The 21,643-nt window shown below is 33.2% G+C and overlaps 1 protein-coding gene across 5 annotated transcripts in view; it reads left to right on the top strand.

Annotated features, from left to right (window-relative positions):
- Positions 1–1,861: 1,861 nt before the first annotated feature.
- Positions 1,862–21,643, top strand: part of LOC123710556 (protein ultraspiracle homolog) — a 30,869-nt gene continuing 11,087 nt past the window's right edge. The window contains exons 1-3 of one of the 5 annotated variants that reach the window (XM_045662524.1): positions 3,452–3,560; positions 11,647–11,909; positions 19,619–19,826. In XM_045662524.1, coding sequence (XP_045518480.1) covers positions 11,747–11,909; positions 19,619–19,826 — 371 coding nt within the window. In that variant the 5' untranslated portion in view covers positions 3,452–3,560; positions 11,647–11,746. Of the gene's footprint in view, positions 2,164–3,451; positions 3,721–11,583; positions 11,910–19,618; positions 19,827–21,643 lie in introns of those variants that run through there. The other 4 variants (XM_045662526.1, XM_045662525.1, XM_045662529.1 and 1 more) reach the window with 4 other exon arrangements.

Below are 21,643 nucleotides of genomic sequence, written 5' to 3'. Positions count from 1 at the left end.
TTAATGTATTATATAGGTAAATTTGTCTTAATTATGAATTTAAACCGCTAACTTAGATACGCCGAATATACCTTATGGGCTTTTTCGCTAAAGACATGTTTTGTGATTCTATTAACTACCCAAAGGAACTTTTTTATAGAATATGGGTTGCTATAAATATGTATTAATGTCATTTACTAAAGTGCGGCTAAGATAATCAATCAATAATTGTTTCGTACATCTAAAAAGTAAACAACTACTGATAATAATAGATTGGGGGAAAAGTTTCTTCGCATTTTTAAGAAAATTCATAAATTTGAGACTTCATAAAGTATGAAGGTATCATTTTGTTTGAAAACTTTTTACCATCTTGTAGGTTGAGACATACAAAATAGACAAATTCCATTGCTATCATATTTTTTTTGGCTTCTGATCAAAATACCGCGACAATTGGTTTTGGCAATCCTATCGTAATGTTAACCTGACACTGCCTAAAGACTTCTAAAGAGACGGAAACAGGTGGAAGTCTTAAGGGTCAGAACTGTGCGGCGGATGCATTGACATCTCCCAGCCAAGCTCTCCAAATTTTTGCTATGTGGCTAAAGATATAGACGGACCTCACACATCTAACGTTGTCATGATTAAAAATCACACCACGTTGTTCGCAGTAGAGTTCAGAATCGATGGTCCTGGCACACACACAGTTGTGTGTCACCTTGTTGCGAATTAACCCGGGTTTTGCCACAGTCTGTGAAGCCTGACCTGCCTTTGATCACGACCTTTTGCGCTCGTCCTTGTGTTACGTGATCCACTTTTCATCACCAGTTATCAGCTTCTTCAAAAATGGTTTCATTATGTCATAATCATAAAAAAATCACAAATGAATACAAAGTTCATTGGTTTTTTTTAGTGTGCTCGTGTACCCAGTTTTTTTCAAATGCCTCAAAACTGTTTTGGGGTCAATTCCCAGTTCTTCAGCTACGTGGTAACTACTGTTACCCTGTTAATGTTATCCGTAATAAGGTGACCAGAGTGACGTGCATTTTTTTCATCAAAATTTTCGGATTGAAAACTATTAAACCAAATTTGTGCTACTCTCACAGACGCTGCACTAGGTCTATAAACATTGCGGCTTGCAGTGTATTTTTACCTTTTTATTGTAAAATGCTAAAATATATTGAATTTCTTCATTAGATTCACTCATTTTGAACATACGAAAAATTAATAAAATCACACATTTTCCGAATTTAAATTTGGAACAATCTTCTTTAAAATTTAAACTTTTTATGATACCAGCCAGATACAAATAGTTTAGCCAAAGAGATTTTATGACAAGTTCATACATTCTTTAATGCGAAAAGACTTTTTCTCCAACTTAATATAAATATATAAAAAAAATCTGCGTTAATTTTATTTACTGCACAACGCGTTATGCGTCAGAATTTCCATCTAAAATTCTAATATGTAACTCCCAAACGAATACATCAACAAATAGCGTGTATTTCTTCTCGATTTCCCTTTCTCACTCTCTCTTAATCGGTCTCTTCCTTTTCTTCAACAAAAACGCTGCATATCTTCGTGACGTTTCCGTCAAAATTTTACCCTCATGCGCCTAAAGAAGTTTCACTTCAAGAAATATTTAAATAAATTTATCTCTATTTAGATATGTGGGAAAATCGATATTTCATATTCATCACGATTAAAAATTGAAAATTATAATAAATATAGGAATATAGAATCACAAGAACATTTTGATAATAATTAGATAGTTGAGCATCCCCATTATTCGTCATGCGGTCTTCAACTCTTTAATTTCAGTTCACCATTCTCATCTTATGACTTATCATCTATGGACTATGACATTTAGATGACGTGACGCTGAGTGTTTTTGGCTTTAGGTTTTCTCATATTTTGTGTGCGGAAATTAAAATAAATCATTAATTTTGTACTCTTTTTAACTACCAAAATTAATCTAAATCAAGTATTTGTTATCGTTTGTTTTTGTGTATTATATTTATTCATTTCTGAAATATATGAAAGAGCTAGTGAATGAAAAGCGTTTTGTAGTTATATTTAGTTCAACGACCTTGTTACTGACAGGTTCATCGTTGAACTAATATTGTATCAAAGTGGTGTTATTGGCGACATATAAGTTAAAAGGAAGGATGGATTCCAGAGATCCTGGTGAGTAAATTTAGTGTTGATGCTCCAATATTGTTATAACCCACAAAATCATAAATTTTTGACGTTCCTAGTATTTCATGATTCCCCAATTGTTTTCTGTTCATTTATGGATTACTTGCAGTCTTCAATATTTATAAAAAAGGTATTTAATGTGTTAATTTAAAAAAGAGCTTTAAAATGTTACTAATATTTGTTATTCTTGAACCTTGCTAATAAGTTACTGTTTTGACCAGATATCATTTGTTGGTTTTGTTATTTGTTTGAAATATATTATTTAACTGAAGAAAGTTTATTTTTACCTAGAAGACAATAATTTGAAATTGCTATACTAGTATTAAGATTGTTTTGGAAATGTTAGTAACATTCTCAATAAATTCCTTATACAGACTTCAATCATAATTTTAATTTGATGTATAAGACAAACTACTGGTTAGTCTAAGGGCAATAGCTTTGCTGCATCTCTTTGTTTAGGCAAATATATGATTAGACTTTTAACCTGAGAAAATTATAATTGTTTTGTTTGAAATCAAACCTGTAAGCACAAGTATTGTTGTAAAAAAGTTATAGAGGACTATAATTAGTTATAATTCAATTTTATATAAGTTGTATATCATCACTGAAATTAACACCTGAAATTAAAGTGAGTATAAGAAGCTTATAAATCTGTTTTTTAAACTAGATGATAATACAACTTTTGGAAAAATAGTAATATGTATTTATTCACGTGCGTTTAAGTTCCAGTCTTTTGATTCAGATGGCATTGTATCTTAAACAAATAATTACTTGTTAAACTCTAGATGGCGCTACTAGGCTATTGAAGTTTTGTAACTTTAGCATTAGTAAACATACTTTAGATATAACTCAATCGTCAACTTTAAGTCTCTAAATAGTTAATACATAAACTCTGAAAAAATTGGCAACTGGAAAATAAGTCAAACTAGATTAACTTATATAGTGACAAAGAGAATCCGTATATAAAACTTCCTTTTTTAACTGCCCTAAAATTATTACACTGACATTGTATTGTCAATTGTACAATTTTATATTGTACCCCAGCTATTTGATCATGCATGTGTCGATAAAGTTTTTATTCCTTTATTTGGGGTAATAGAAAAAGTGGTAAGTGGTCCAACTGCATGGTGCGGTTGTGTTAGCACGCGTAATGCATCGCGACAGGCATCGGGCGGAGGGCGAGGGGTGTGTGCAGTGGACCACTCAAGGTCAAGGAGAATGATTAACAACGAAAATACAGCAAAACAAACGACGGCGCGAGGAGAGGGGCGCCCGGCGCGGCAGTTAAAGTATTGCCGCTGTTCGTAACCGTCGCGTCTCCGCTGCGGCTCGCGACTTATCTGAAAATCGATGCTCGATCCGCAACCAGCGCAGACCAATAATCAGTAATTTAAAAAACCCATAATAACCTACGTCAACGCGAACCCCATACGCCCCGCAGGTTTTCACTGTAACTGCGCATTAAGTTTCATGGTCGCGTAAGAAACATTCGTTGCAAACAGGATCTCCCCTTATTGATAATGAAAGTTTAAAATACGTGAGTAGGTAGGTAACTTTCAAAATAGAACTCAGTCGCGAATCTCGATTTTCGCGCAAAAAATAATTCTGAAATGTATATTGAACTTTGGCCAATTTTTTTTCTAATTACCGGCTTATTGCATTTATCATTAAGATTATACGATAATTGTGACCTTTATTTAATATACTTTCTTTAAATCATTTAATTAAGCCCTTATCGTGTTTTACTTTATTACTGAACTCTGTAGGTGATGTTTGTTATCTGACTTGAGTGGTAAAGAGCATTGCAAGGTTGGCGGTGTATTGACACTCGATACAGAATATTTAGACGTCTCTAGTGTACCTGTCTGTTCTTTCGCGATAAAAATTTTCATTGACTAAGGAAAAATTTATTTCCCCTATTTGATTGACGTCAAGGTGATGTAACCGGTTGCCGGAGCGTGCCAAAGAGACCGGTAACTCGTTCAAAATATCCATTAGTACACCTAAACAAACACTGCACTTAAAAAAAGTAATTAATGCTTTCCTTTCGTATAAAATTTATATGCTCTCTGATATCGTGTCGTTAAACAAGCTATTCGTATTGCAATATATGTAAAATTTAATTCGACATTCGCATATTTTTCTAATTATCACAGATTATAGTTTCATCAATATTGATGTGTTCCAAATTTACGTTAGCATTTGAAATAAGGTGCTAATCTTCTAAAATAATAAAATAAATATGATACACTCCAGTATCATCTGAAAACCTATATATAAACCTATCTATATCAAAAATTAACATTTTGGATGTTATAAATAAATGTGTCTAGAATATACTTTAAAAATCCTTAAATTATTTGTGTATTCAAAACCATATAGCCTTACAATCAACTACATAAATACATTATATTTTTTAAAATGGGGAGGTGTTTGCTGGCCTACAATCTACTTTTAAATGCGGTTACCGAGGGTGATAAGGCATGTCGGTAGGATCCATATACATTTCCCTGATACCATTTCACTAAAAACTTTAAATACATTTATTTTCGTATTGTACGGTGGTAATATAAGATGTTCCCATTTTATTCACACTTTCTAAATTTCAAAGACAATTCTCTCATCTGTGAAAAATATATGGAGGTAGAGGATTTTATTAGTCACCTATATTTTTTGTTCGAGTCTCAAAGTAATGGGATAAAGAAGGCGCTAGAATAATTGCTCATTGTTTTCCAGTTTTAAATGTTTCGATGGCTTTATATTTCGTAAATTAGATAATTTGCCAATCCGCATAAAATGTAGAGGCGGACGTGAGCTAAGTAACGACTTAGGTGGTTATTCAAGACTCACGAGCATGCAGTATCATTGCCAAGGTCTTCAGTTTTTAGAGTTTATTACAATTTGTTATTGCCTTCACTTTTGGCTATACAGAGGCATCGCGTATATTCGTACACGTTCGTTTGGAATAAAATATATGTTTACATAGAATTTTTTACTTTGTAATAATTGATTATTAAATATGTAATAGTTAAACATATCGTGGCCATTTGTGTAGATATTGAAGTCTTCTATAAAACTGTAGTACATCACTTTGCTCTATTGTCAATAGTTTTCGCAGCATGTTTTAATTGATTTTTCACACCTTGGGTTTTTATCTAAGTTTTCATACGAATCTTTAATTTGATTAAAATTTTTTATAACATACGTTCATCGGGATTATGTAGGTTTCTAATTGTGAAATATTTTTTCAATACGGTCTAGTATTTGTTTCACTCAGTGGTGCCTAAAATAGTTGTAGTTATTTAATTGTATTAAATTCGTAACTATTTTAGATAAATAAATCCAGAGAATTTGAGTCATAAAAAAAATCGCGTTGATTGACTTATTACAAAGTAATAGGAAAATATTCAGTAGTTATCTGTCTAAAATAAATTCTCACTAACGTCTTTGTAAATCTTGTTCAAGCTTCCAGGCTGTGAAAGAATTATGAAGTATACAAGTTATTTTCGTTGTTATACAAAACTGTCAGGAATTCTGAACGATTAGGAAGAAAGGGTTGTATCAAAAAGATAATTAAACTATAGTAGTAGTGATAGTAAACCGGTTGTTATTAATTAGAACTGTTTGTTATCGGCCCTCGCAGGCGGAGTAAACGTCATGCCACTGGAAACGTTGGTCACGGCCAAGGTCTCGTTTATGTAATCGCCTGTAAATAGATAACATGATTGTTTCAACTATGTTTCTATTACGCTATGTAACCCATATCCACAGATATACGAGCGGAATTTGACTGAATACTTTTATATTGAAAAGTCTTATCCAAATTTGTATTGGATTTTTACACGGGATTCAGTTCGCGCGTCTCCTTTTTGAATCCTTATATAATCTTTAATCAATATAAAGTTTCCAGTGCTTCAAGTTTCAATCTAAGACAATTATTGTATGGGTTGATTTGTATATCTGATTTTTTTGGATGTTATCAAATTATTTGTGTGATCAATGATTTAAGAATGGTTTAGATTTACATTTAGATGATTTGTTTGTAGCCATTATCAAGCTCTGCAACTTTCCCTATATCATCATATATGTTTCATTGTTATGGCAACTCTGCCAATGTCAGAAACGTTTTCGTTCTACCGTTTTTTCTCCGGCTTTGGAAATCTGTTTACTGTGAAAGAGTATTTTATTTTTTCTGGTAAATAAATCATATGACACTGACAAACGTGGCTATTGATTGGTAAAATAGATAGAAATCTCTCTCTCTCCCTCTTTATAATGTTAGTATAGTCTAGGTTGATATATATTGTATATCTATTTTTATGTTTTGGTATAGCTATAAACTTATGTTCGAGTGCATTGAGAGTTAATATTTTATTCACATACATTCTCGCATTATAATGCACTGTAAAAACCACAGCGCCGCGGCCTGTCTCATACCAAACTCGTTATACAGGCCCATTCTAGTTTTGAGTATTTTTCTAGATACAATGTCATATTCTTCAGGATATTATTGGATGAAACATATTCAGTGTAATAAAAATTAACAGATACAAGAGATTTAATTTGCCGCTTGAATTCGTCTAATTCTTCATGTCGAACCGCTAACAACGATCAATTAACCAAACAAAAACCACCTGTACCTACTCGGTAAATCTCGAAGGTCATCCGCTCCGTTTACCTACATCTCATCTGACAGTAGTTCTACTGTATTCATAACTTTTAACTCATTGTTAAAACTAAATCAGTTATTACTGTTAAGTACCTACTTTAAACGTCTCTCTGTTAATTTGTTTGCCCGAGGCATATACACTCACATTGTCAGTGGACTCGCAAGTGCGTTGCCGTCCAAAAATTAGTACGCCCTATTCTTGAAGGACCCTAAGTCGAATTGGTTCGTAAGAACTTCAGTGGGTAGTTCCAAATACTATCTTAAAAGAACTACGTATGTCGGTTTTTTGCCAGTTTTACTTTATTTAAGCAAAAACATAGCATCATTACATAAGGTTTCAACTTGGACGACCTCCGACTGAGTGAAGGCTTTCATATTCTTCGATTTGTATCTTAGCTTCGCTTCTATTTTCCAATCTTTTCCCGCTATCTCTTTTATTTCATCTTCCCAGGATTCATTCTAATGCAAAGCCTGGAATGAATTTCACTTTCGCGTAGAGCGATGCCGTTGACAGAGTACCTGCTCGGCCCGCCCCTCAGGTCATGTCTAGGACGTCTGACTTCGCAGGGCCAAAATATGGCGCAATAGTGCCTTGCCCGAGTAACATGTCGGCCGCTTACCTCACTCGAACTCAAATAATAAGTAAATAACAGGACACTATATAACTTGAATATAAATATGTTCGTACAATAAATATATTGTATGCAAGATATTTATAATAATTAATTGATGGAGTATATAAAGAATCAAATTTTTGCATAGTTTAAATACCTACAATCTGCGTTATTATCTTTTACATAGTTACAGATTCCTCTCTTCGCATGTTTCGAGTAAAAAATATATCAACACGCTCATATATTTTTTATGCTATAACAGTCAGTTCTTTTTCATATATACAAGAGAGGATTTATATTTTTGCCTATATTAATAATAGCGCTAAGTCTCGACTCTGAAGACAAAGACATTGCAACAAGTGACAATAAAGAAGTATAATTTCTAAGTAGTGAACGATAAACATAAAAATAAGTCCTTATTCGTTGGAAGGCGGTTCCTTTTAAAACTAATAATTAAAAGATCTAACAATATGTATAAGTAAACAAAATTTCTATTTTCTCTAAATAGAAAATTTGTATTATATTTTTAAAGTAAATTAAGGGCTTTTTATTTATAAGTTCTTATTATAAAGTTTAAATATGTAGTGTTTGTCCAGCGAGACGATTGTCAATGTTAATTATGGCTCTGTGAAGTCAAGGTCGGGATCGATAGCGCTGAATCATAATAGTCTGCAATGTGTTCGCATGTACGCGTGCATTCGTGATTGTAAGGAAAGTGAATGAAAGTGAGCATTCCAAGCCACAGCGTATATAACGTATAATTTTCAATTCTCATTCTATTGTATATCTAATCTGTGCACTGAAAGATCTTTTCGTTATAAATATTTTAGTGTTTGTCTCGTTAGCAATTTCGATGCCGGCTGGAATTATAAATAACAAACTTTCTAAGAAATAATAATGATGGCTAAGTCGGGGATTTTTGAATTCTTTTGTGCCTTGTATAAGAAAGTATAGCTGACGAATGATTCCGTGAGACACCGGTTTCGGACGTCCATCCAATCGGTTAGTAATGAATAAAAGAATTTGTATCTCCGCACATGTGCACAATAGCACGCCGTGTCTTAGTCACTCTGAAAAATGTGAAAATTTAAAATAGAAAAACCATTTCAGTACTCGTTTGGAACAATATAGCTACTTTAACTTGGCTTGAAATGTATCTATATATATATATATATATATATATATATATAGATACATTTATATATATATATATATATATATATATATATATATATATGTATATGTAAAATTCTCGTGGCATAATGTTCGTCCCAATACTCCTCTGAAACTTTTTATGCATTCCGTAAGTCTGAGAATCGGCTCCTATCTATATTTCAAACCCCTAATAATACAAATAATTTTTATTATACAACATACAAAAATACATACAACCCTTAATTTTCACCACTCTACTGTTAATCTCTATATTAACCTGATGTTTTCATTCCGAAAAACCGAACTGTCTCTGGGGTAGCATAGCAAAATGAACCATGTTATGGTATGTACTAAAAAGGTAGGCTATGTAAAATCACAGTAACGAGAAACTTCGCGGGGGCAGCTAGTATCTTATAAAATTATCGTACTAGGACGCCATAAAGCTGAACAATTCTCATTCGAATGCTTTATATTGACATTACAAATAACCTAAGTGATGTTTATAAGTGATTGTGTGACTAATTAGCTCTTGTGAGTTAATTAGCCATACAGTAATATCTTATAGTTTTAAAGGCCTTAGTTCAGATATGTTTAAGTTAAAAATATAAAATGATTTTTCCAACCGCTGAATTAGAGATTTTTATATAATTATAGTTATACATTAATTCGCTATTATACAAATACCATTTGAAAGTATATTCGTGCCTTACTTCGCTCAAATTATTAAGATCGCCCCTCAATTATATACAAAAATTTAATATTACTGGTAGGTTAACCTTTATAAATAAAGCTATATTACATACCATATCAATTTCCAAGACACGAGGATCCTAACAAGAACCTGTGATTGACAGTTTTTCTGTATCCCTTTCACATAAGACACAAAAGAGTTTTCAATATCCCATTAAATAACGTTAATGTTCGCATGATTCGTATTTCTTTTGACTTTTTAATAATAAACGAGGTTGGAACTTGACATAAAATGGCAATTTGATAAATGACCTGTAATTTATAGGCGAAGTCTTGGAATATATTTAATGTGCCGGTTAAAATTCGAAATATATGCAAAGGATAATATTTTATATGCGAAATTTTAAACAAATTTTGTTCTATTTTATTCAACAAGTCTACTTCTATAACCCATTAAAATGTAACAAAAAACCTGCTTCCGCAGTGTAACCACAATTAAAAACATGACTTGCCTAACAATTAGGATGACTTGATGTTCAAGGTTATATTTTTATTCAATTTTGTAATAATAAATTGTGTTACAATACACCTTAAGCTCATCACGGACAAAGCGTTTAATTGAGGCATATGTTTGTGTAACACCGTGATAATACAAATTGTCAAACGAATTTTGGTTTAACAACAAACAGCTAAATCGATATTTAACATGTGTAGATCAATTCGCATTGATCGATTCGATTGATACACAGGAGTCAAACTCAGTCAGTCTTAGGGTGATTGAGAAACGAGACAAGACATCTTTGACGGATGTTGACAAAATATAATATGTATGGTTACTGTTAGAGTACGAATCACAGAACAGCCTCAAATAATAATATTTCATTCTCAGACATCAAACGGCCTTTTAAATGGATCTGGACTCAAATAGGGACTAAAAATAACACAAACTCGACTTTGTTGGCGACTTTACCACTATTTATGTTTAATCCTAATTAAAAGACTGTGTGCGTGTACTAGTGTACACACGTAAGAAGTAAAACTTCTTTATGACCTTATTTTTCGAAAAATAATCTACTATTTGTAACTTTTCAGAAATTGGTTAATTAAAATTAAATGAGATAAAGTTTAACAAAAGGCTTTTATTATCATAGACATGAATACAAATACTTAATACAATTATTTCATTTTACCTACTAAGATTATTACAGACTTTCATTAATTGTAATAGAATTATTACTAACATTGTTATCGTTATTATATATTTTTGTTATTAATGGCTTCGAACCTCTTCGAATTAACCGTGGTAGGGACAAGAAAAATATGGTGCGTGACGGAAAAATGCGACGCGTAACGGAATAATGTGACGCGTAACCGAAAAATGTGACTGTATTTTTTGTTACAACGCCGATAAAGAATATAACTCTCCCGTATAACATTTGCAACAAATTTAGTTTAGGGCATCGCAAAATATATCAAATTGTAGCTGTGTGCTTACAAGCAACTTAAAACTCAAGGTTGAACACGTGTAGGTTGCCCGTGCCCGTATATAAGACGTAGCTTTTTTGGTATCATCAATTGAATTGTAGATTAATCGCCAAAATCTTGCCTTTGTTTGCGACAAAAGTAAATCGCAGTATGCTATTGAAATTGCAAAAGATTTCTTATCTCGAAATGAATAATGCAACGAAGATAAAAAAATAAGAAATGCGTCGTTGTAATTTTGTTGAGAAAGCTTTGTTGATGAGTATAAACTCTACATTTATTTTTGTACCTGGAGCTGTGTGTATCGGCTGACTATTGATTGAAACACCGAAAATTTGTTAGTTGAGGCTAGATTAGGGTGTTCGATCTATTCATGAGTGACGTACTTAATTACAGCTCGCTACCACGACTGCGAAGGTTGACCTGATATTCAATCTTTGCGGTGCCAGTTCTAGTAAATCTTCAGTGCAATATAACACTGAAAGAAACTGAACGGTTTTACAAATAAAATCAGATTTATTCGGTTATGATTGTATGCGGACCTTGAGCGCTCCGTGTTGAGACCTTTATGCCGGTAACTGCGCGGAAGTTGGCTTGAGTTTTTTGTCAGTTTTGTGCTGGTTGAATTTTAGCACGCATTAGTCACAAGTTAACCTTCGGTGCTGCTGCTCGCGGAGCACTGGCGACGCGTTGCATACACAGTGCAATAACAGCCGCTATCGCAATGTCATAACGTCTTTGTCCGTGCCGATTTCGCGTTGTACATTTCCCGCGGCTTCTGCGCACGGTATTGTCCATACACGTATCATTGGGCGAACGCGGCTTGTATGGGTCGGTCCTAAGCGTATTTTTTAATTGTAGATCCGTTTGGGTGAACAAGTGTTGTGTTATAATCTCATGGTGACTCGTAGTTTTTCTGACACGTTTTGTGTATTTGTGATGTGAGGATGTTAGTGCGGTCATGTCGAGTGTGGCGAAGAAAGACAAGCCGACGATGTCAGTGACTGCGCTGATGCAGTGGGCTCGGCCGGGACCCCCGGGCCCCCCGGCGACACCAACGCCTGCCCCCCTGCTACAGTCGCCGGGCACGCCAACGAACGTCGATTTCTCAATCGACATGCAATGTAACTATCTCGATTTTTTTTTGAATTCTTTGTAAAAAAACGTAAAACAATTAAATGACGCAGTCATCATAAATAGTAAATAATAGTTATTAATAATGATTACATAAATATTAACGATATTTTTAATATCTTATCAAACAGCTTTATGGAAGGTGTGAAAAATTGTGTATAAATTAAGTGGACCGCAGACAATGGTCAAATAATTAGAGTGGAGTTAATTAAAAAAAATGTCTGCATTTATCTAATTATACTCAGCAATCATAAGTTCATTACATTTAAGAATTAATTGGGGAGTGATGTCTCGGACTGGGACCTTATAACTTGGGTGGTAGATGTTTTTTCAAAGAGCAACACGACCGACTGAACTCGTCCTTCTGAGTTACGGTGCACCGGCATGTCTTGGACTCAAAAATTTACAGCGTATGTCAGGCGTTATCTCTAAAAACATTCAAATCAAGAAAACAGAAGTTAGAGAGAGTTTTTAGAGAAAATATATGAAATAATTAATAATGAATAAACGTTTTTAAAGGATTATTTGGAATAGATTCATCAAAGTCAGGTTATTAAAAGTAGTTTTATAGCGGGTAATTAACGTATAATTTCTTGAATGTCAAGGTAGCTTTTGTGGAATGTAATTTAGGCGTCAAAATCTTTGCGTGTTGAAAATTCTCGTTTTTCTCTTTAATATATATTTTTTTTAACTCTTGTAAAGCTGAATAATAAACTTTGTATGGGGTTAATTTAAATCACGACTGCCAATTATGGCAGTCTAAATTGTATAACATTTATTTCAGTGTGTTAAGACGCATAAAGACGACATTTTGAGTTAATATAACAAATTAAGAACAACATTTTTTGAACGGATTGAAGCTATGTATTATTATTAAAAACTTACAATTGTTTACATTATTTTACCGTGACCCCGCACGCTGTAAAGCACGCGAAACGTTTAAAAAAATTACAATTACATACATAGCTTCAATCCGTTCAAAAAGTGTTTTTTTTTTCATGTGTAAAAGCTATGTTAACAAAAGACAATACTATTAATATAACACATTTTAAAATAAAGACAATCAAACACTTATGAAAATATCTTTAAAAAACATGTATGAAAATGACGAGAACTTAAGAAGGCGAAGCGCTAACCTAATCCGATTCATTTAACTTCCTGAGAATTGAGTAACTCGCAATATCGCACACAACTCCTGAAGGGACTTATAGTACTGAAGAAGTCGCAGGGGTATGTCGAGCCTCAATAAACAATGTAAATACAGCAATAAGGTAGAAATTTAACAAAGCAAAAGAAAATAATAATAGCTCTATGGAGTTGCTGAAGTCACAGAGTCATTTTTCATCACAGTTATTATTATTGTTAATATAGAGCAGTGTTGGCTTAGTGGCTTCAGCGTGCGACTCTCATCCCTGAGGTCGTAGGTTCGATCCCCGGCTGTGCACCAATGGATTTTCTTTCTATGTGCACATTGAACATTAGCTCGAACGGTCAAGGAAAACATTGTGAGGAAACCGGCTTGCCTCAGACCCAAAAAGTCGACGGTGTGGGTCAGGCACAGAAGGCTGATCACCTACTTGCCTTTTCAATTCACAAACGATCATGAAACAGATACAGAAATCTGAGGCCCAGACCTAAAAAGGTAGCGCCATTGATTTCATATATTGTTAGTTCTCAGACTCATCGTGCCAAAACTTTATAGAACACTGACTGTTATTATATTATGTTCTGTTAGTTGAAGCTGTACTAGTATGATAGAAAATTTTGTCGGCATAATGTTACTTAATAGCCATAAATTTGGAATAGGATAATTCATAAAAAAACGCTCTACCTTTTGTTATACTTAGAAGAAAAAAAATCAATGTCTAGTATTCGCGCAGATTGCACTGTTGTACTACTTGCTTACTTGCTGTATGTACGCACACTAACACTCGCTTATAAAGGAAAACACCGTGTGGACGTGTCGGGCATAGAAGGCTGATCATGACTACTAGCCTATTAGAAAAAGCATCTTCGAAACAGATCTATAAATCTGGCTAAGACCAAGGGTTATGGCCACTGGTTACTCGTGTAAACCAAAAGCAGACAGGCATTGTTTTTAATGTGAATCAAAACTTGTTGATAAATCGCAAGCTTATAAGGTCGACCATTGTCGTAGTTATTAACAGTCAGCTATGAACCCCTTGCTTCGATATTAATATAGAATTTTATCAAAAGCCCTTTGAAGCCTATTTCCGTAAATGACGGATTACAGTTAACGGCATTATTTTAAATTTAAAAAATAAATCAATGGCGCTACAACCTTTTTAGGTCTGGCCTTTAAATTTCCGTATCTCTTTCATGATCATCTGTTAATCTAATAGGCAAGTCGGTGATCAGTCTCCTGTGCATGACGCACGCCTACGACTTTTTGAGACTAAGGCAAGCCGGTTTCCTCACGATGTTTAACTTTATCGTTCGAGCGAATGTTAAATGCGCACATAGAAAGTCTATTGGTGCACAACCGGGTATTGAACCTACGACCTCAGGGATGAGAGTCGCACGCTAACGCTACTAGGGCAACACTGCACACAAAAAAATATATTATAATATATTATCATTGTTTTATATATTGGGCAGTTCTTGTAATTATCATATAATGTGTTTTTTTTTTGTCAATTTGTATTCGTCATTCATTGGGTATATAGATGACATCATTGTTCTGTTGCCTACCTATTTTTTACCTATCAATTGCTATCTGTTTTTTTTCAGTTTGTGCATATATTTACATTATTTTTAATTATTACTTGTAATGATTGGGCATTTTACTACAGAACTGCTATTATGACTTTCAAAGGGTCAATAAATTATACTTATTCTGCGGATTTGCTTGCTGTAGCTCAAGTATGCAATAATGTTACTAGTGAAAGAATTGGTGACAATTTAGGTATTGGTATTTTTTTGATTTCATTAAAATGCCTCCAGTTTTGATCAGTTAAAGGGCGAAACTGTCGCTAAAAATAAACCAATTTCATTAGAAAACATCCCTATTTCATATATTCTTCATCATAGTTTGGCTTGAACTCAGTATAAATAAATTAAGGTATAGAAAGTATTGAACAATGAGAGCAGTTTTGGCCTAGTGGCTTCAGCCTGCGACTCTCACCCTTGAGGTCGTAGGTTCGATCCCCAGCTGTGCACCAATGGACATTTTTTCCTATGTCGGCTTTCCTTCGACCTAAAAAGTCGACGGCGTGTGTCAGGCACAAAAGGCTGATCACCTACTTGCCTATTCGATGAACAAATGATCATGAAACAGCTGCCCATAACTTAAAAGGTTGTAGCGCCACTGATTTTTTTTATAGATAGCCTCCGATGAGTGAGAAATAGATAACTCCCTTCTATATGCCAAAAAAAGTAGTTGTAAGACCTGAATTTCATTATAGACTAAACAGACGCAATATATAGTAGCTGCGATAAAGCCTTTTAATCAACTTGACAGTCTTCAGTAACAGAGAACTTTGTAAAGGGATTAATACAAATGTTTATTCAAATCAATCAAAAGTCTATGATTGTATGATTTCACTTTGGCAATTTTCCTCTACTTTAAGAGTGATTGTTTTGAATGTGTTCACGTGAATTGAATATTAATTTCCATTCGATTGAGTACCTCCGTTTGATCTTAGGATGTATAATAGGGCTTATATATAATTAAGACTTTCTTCAAGGTAATTAATATATGTTAAGTAGGTTTGCGCTGAAGTATGTGTGTACTTTAAAGAAAACTTGTATATGGAAGAGATATATAAACACTAAATATTTAGAATTTTGTGGTGATCTTTATAAAATAGAAATTAAATTTTTAATGTGTATGGATTACTAATACTCCATATAATCATGAACTATTCAATATATTATTTATATGGCTTATAATTGGCTTTAAAAGGCCGGCAACGCACTTGCGAGCTCTCTTGCATTGAAAAAAAAAAGCTTTATAATGCATGTGATTTAAAATTACGGCTTTGTGTAAAAGACTTTAAAAAGAAAATCAATAGAACAGACACAGAAATGACTGACAACTTTATACCTAACTAATAGTAGATAATCATAATAAATGTCAATAATATGCTTAAATTAGAATAATTTAATTTTTTTTTATAAATGATTTATTTTATTTGTTGTTTACACACAATTTAGTTATATTAAGTCACTTGATTAATCTCGTAAATTGTCATATTAACACTCTTTTATGTCTTAGCCAAAGAAAATATAAATTAGTTTAAGTTCGTGTCGGCAGATAATCACCCGTATTGTTTACGCTTTTCAAATAAAGACTACTTTAAGTTTTTCAAGATATTTTTATTTCTATCAGTCTGTTTCATTTGAGGCTAATAATGTTAAAAGATTAGAGCAGTGTTGGCCGAGACTTCAGCGTGCGTCTCTAATTCCTGAGATCGCAGGTTCGTTCTCCAGCTGTGCACCAATGGCCTCTCTATGTGCGCATCTAACACTTGCATGTTCGGTAAAGGATCATATCGTTAGAAAACCGGTATCTCAAAAATCGATGACATGTGACAGTCTTTGGCTGCTTGTCTATGAAATAATGATCGATCAATGATGCAATCTGAGGCCAAGAAGAAGGCCACTGGATCATTATTATAAATAAATAGTTAAAATTAATTGTCTATGAATCCCGTATGTCATGGTCCTTTTGACGCACTTAAGTAAGACTTCTTTTAAGAGTTTCTAACTCTTAGTATTGTCTTTTGTTAACATAGCTTTCATAGCTTTTACACATTTAAAGAAAACATTTTTTTACCGGATTGAAGCTATGTATTATTATAAACTTATAATTATTTTACATAATTTTAAATTTCTCCCGACCTGAGCCTGACCACACACACCACAAAGCATTTCTTATATGCGACAAGATACACAAAATTGTTCCATGTGCCTCGTACGAATTCCTGCATAATTTGCCAATGTTTCGGGTTATCTATGACATCAAGTATCACAATATAGATATTTTCCACCTCACCATAGATGTGAGGAAGTTTTTGAAGAGGCGGGAAGACTCTGATTTTGTTTAAGCAGTAGTTTAAATAAAATTTTAAGTATTATTTGTTGTTTCAAATGTTAAATTTCAGTTTTCTTTAGTTTAATTTTTTTTAAATATATTTTGTCATTCCATGTATGTACATACTTGTTTTCTGTTACATATATGTTGTTAATCTATGTAATCTGTTTTGGCTCTCTGTATTGTCTAAGTATTATGTTTTATAATATGTATGTTAGCTGTAAGATTACTAATAAATAAACCAAAAAAATAAAAATAAATAAGTAATTACATATAAAAAGCAAGCAAATTTCTATAATATTATTTAGAATTTATTTTATTTCTTTTAATTAAAATAGAACAACTTAGTAAATATATATTGATTAGTTCTACTAATTGATTTGTGATACTTTCCGATACTGCGCGAATATTGAGGTATTATTACACTTAATTTATATTGAGTATGTCAAAATTTACGATAGACATTATCTTGATCTAATTTCTTTGTTAGTGATCATGCGCATTCACTGTATCAGATAAGGTTTATTTTTCTGTGCTTATCGCCTTTTGTAATATAATTCTGTTAAAGGAACAAAACTAACAAATAGTTCGTCATATTTCTGTCTTTTGGTTACTTCTACCTTCTACATTTTTTATTTATTTTGATCCATAATATTGTACATGATAAACACAGATATGGAACAAAAGTTAGATTATCAATATATAAGAATAATTGTTAACAGTGTTAATCTTAGGCGCGTTCTTCCTGAAGGTCCTGTTGGTGTTGGATAGCTTCCTCCATTGCTTCGGCAAGACTTTGCATGGCATGTAATGACCTTAATATGGAACAGGAGTTCGGACGTGGTCTCATGCATTCCAGTGCACCGGTCACCACAAGCTTCTAAGTTATCGGGACTCGCTTGCTTTTGCTATACATCCAAAGAAGCTCAGGGTTATTTGGAAGACCAAACAACCCAAGAGGGTTGCAGAAAGACTGGTTCACACTTGTAGTTATCTCAGAATTGATAAATCGGAAATCCAGAGCTTTTGCCTCCAACACCATGTCAAGGGCATCTATATTTTTGGATGCTCGCAGGGTCCAAATTTGCGTCGTATAAGAAAATGGTGAACACTAGTGTATCGACCAATGGTTACCAATTTCCAAACGAGTGTTTCACTCAAATATATATATATATGTTTATTTATAGACTGGGACGTGTTGCTTATCCACCTTACCATGAAATTGGCTCAAGATATCATATTACGTGTCATCTTTCATGAGTTAAAACTCAGCATTGACTGTTTTGATGTTTACTGTATCGTGTAGTTATTTATATATGAGTTAATTGTGTACGATTTGGAAGAACATTTACATAAAAGTAATTTAACTGAGATCTTTTGATAATACACATTCTAATTTCACATATATCATATAAATAATGCTTATATGATATTTACGTCTAATTTAGATTGCCAAAACATGGAAGTCACTTTGTTATCTATTCATTAACATTATAATGTACCCTACATAAGGATCTGCTTAGCGTTGTTATTCTCAACCATGAGGTGATGAAACATGGATGTTTCTGTCTATATGAACAATACTTGCGTACGTAAGGAACGTATGTACGAAAATCGGCGACGCCAAAGGCAGCAAATAGCCTTTAAAAAAAGCAATAAAAACATATGATGGTATCTGTGGCCCATACAGGGTTATTACTGAAAATTAACAAAATGTACCAAGACTTAAATTCACAGTCGCCTATACTAATATTTTGACCCCTAAAAGTCTGTATCGATATTTTAAAGCGAATGTGCTCTTTATTCCATTTTCATCAGAGGCTTTTGTTTGCACACTTTTTGCTTCTTCTAATGAACCGGTTTTGTCGGCGTTCTCATGTTTTTATTTTAGAACTACATTCGCATCACATTTTGCTTTCATTGAGCGTAATGTCTGTTTGGCTTAGTGGAGCTTTGGATTATAAATTAAATTTAACGTGTACTGCGACGGGTTGATGTTTTTATTTCTTTAAAATTTTATATTGCTTAGCAGCGGGGCTGACAAATGTCGACCCAATAAGAGTATACAATTTTAGAAGTCTTTGTAGTTGAATGATTCAGAGATTTTAAGACATTCTTGGTTCGTAACTCTCGACTCGGAATCTTACCCGTCTGTGACCCTCATTGGAACTCTTTATTATTTATATTACCTTCCATAATGTAAACAGAGTTAAATATATATTTGTTTATTTATTTTTATTATATAAAATTCCCAATATCCCCGACTCTAGTGGCGCGGGACCTTATTTTATACATATATTTTGTACAAACATATAAATAAATACATACATTAAGAAATTTCCTAATATATATATCCAAAAATACAAATACAAATGTCTATTTTACATTAATGGGCTAGCGGGGGCCCGTCTCACCTCTGCTACGTAATATATATTATAAACGTAAATATATATTTATAATCAAAACAATAAAGATATAATGTCTATCGGATTTGCTAGATGTTTGTTCAATTTAACAATAATTTAGTGCATTGTCGTCGCGACGTCAATAAAGGATGCGATTAACTGATCTTCATGACCTAAATAATGTGATATGGGAAAATAACCGCAAACCACTTCTGTTAAAGTCGCTTTTTGCTTGCAGGGCTGAACCTGGAGCCGGGGTTTATGTCGCCAATGTCACCGCCTGAGATGAAGCCAGACACAGCAATGTTGGATGGCGGGATGCGAGATGATGCCACATCTCCGCCCGCGTTGAGGAGTTATCCCCCAAATCATCCTTTGAGTGGATCAAAGCACCTGTGCTCAATATGTGGTGACAGGGCGTCAGGCAAACACTATGGGGTGTACAGGTAGCTAATAAAATATCGTATTCCATAACGTTTTGATCGTTTTATTGGGTATTAGGAAAATACCATACAAGTATTATAACAATCATACTCAGAAATTTATTGTGGACTATTGTTATTAGTAAAAGATAGTCAAAATTAAGTCTTAACTACACGAAGCTTTCTATTGAATATTAGATAATTACGTTGTTTCTGAAATTTATGATGAATTTTTATTATTTGTTATAAAATATTCATGAAGAATGTGTTGCACAAATTCAGTAAAAGATAGTCAAAATTGTGTCTTAACTACACGAACGTTTACGTAAAGTTTTAGTTAGTAAATTACGTTTTACGGTTTGCGAATCCTTACCTATTTCATGTATTACCTACGTCATACACATAAGAAATTATGTATGAAATACCCACAAGCAGCTAGGCATTTCATTTTCAATTACTTTCATCGCATAGCAGATGTTCCATAAATGTGGATCGCAATTCATCATAGCTATAAATAGTACATTACAAGGTAGGCGCCCACGGAATCTCCACATCCACAAACTATACACTTGCTACATCAACAGCCTCCGTTTTCAACCGTTTTGATATTAGAAAGCCTGTAGTGTGCTTTAGTAACATTTGAAACATGAAACGGAATATGTATATTGTCATATTATGTACTCCCTTCATCACACAGTGTAAGCATTCATAGTAATAAGAGTAATCATATAGTAGGAATAATTAGAGTAGAATAATTTGTTGTTATATTAACGAAAACAATTTATATATGAAGACTGTTGTTGGTGGTACTTGACGCGCGAAGTAAATTCAACATTAAAGTATAAGCGGTCTGCAAACGTCATTACTATAATACATACACATATAGGAACGTCTAGACTCCTAGACTGGTACGTTTTAAAATAATAGAATGACACAGGTGACAGGGAGACATTTTGATTTTTATTAATTTATTTATGTACTTATATCCTAAAGGGTTTTTCGTACAAACATTCTAGAATGTTGTACAGTACATACGAAGAATTTTCTAACTTAGAAACGAAAACTTATTTATATATTAAATTATCTTTTTTTGTATAATCTCCGATTTTATTCCTGTCTACTACATTAGTATAGGATCCCGATATAAAACGACCTTCACCGAGATGTTTATTTGATGAAACGTATTTTATATTTAATTTAACATGTCAATACATTAATTGCATGTGGGTTGTCTAACAAATTTCAGTCCATGATATGATTAATTAATAATTTAAAAATATTTTTTTTTAAACATTTCACCGGTTTGATTATTAGACAAATTCTATACCGATCGAAAGTCTGAAGCCCATGGAATGCAAACGTTGGGTTGCCTATTATTTTCCGATCGTTTTCGACAGTTATCTTGAAATATAACTTTTTACATTACTGATATTGTATTTGATTATCGTTTTGAAATAGATTGCGTGTCATTTCGTATACATTGTAGTGGATATCCATGTACATTGGAACAATTTACAATTCTAACGATCGTCGAATGATTTTAGTGTCAATCTAGATATGTTTTCACCTTGAGAATTCTTTATGTTGGTAAAATGTTTTCGATAATCTGTGCGTCTCGATGGATTTACGTGCGTAGTCTTGCGGCGAAAAAAAAAAACAAAATCTGATAACTCGGCCATGTTTTTCAGTGATGCCAACTGAACAGTGATGATAATTGAGATATCCAGGTAATTTATTGATTAAAAAAAAACTTACGGCTACAATTTTTGTTAAGCCTCGAACGCAAACAATAAACTAAACCATATGAACTCCAAGCATAGCTAAAACTGAAATATTCTGTT

The sequence above is a fragment of the Pieris brassicae genome, chromosome 6 (assembly GCF_905147105.1).
Source record: "Pieris brassicae chromosome 6, ilPieBrab1.1, whole genome shotgun sequence".
In the NCBI taxonomy this organism is placed as follows: domain Eukaryota; kingdom Metazoa; phylum Arthropoda; class Insecta; order Lepidoptera; family Pieridae; genus Pieris; species Pieris brassicae.
Note: the sequence above shows the minus strand (reverse complement) of the source record. Positions and strands in the feature narration are given on the sequence as shown.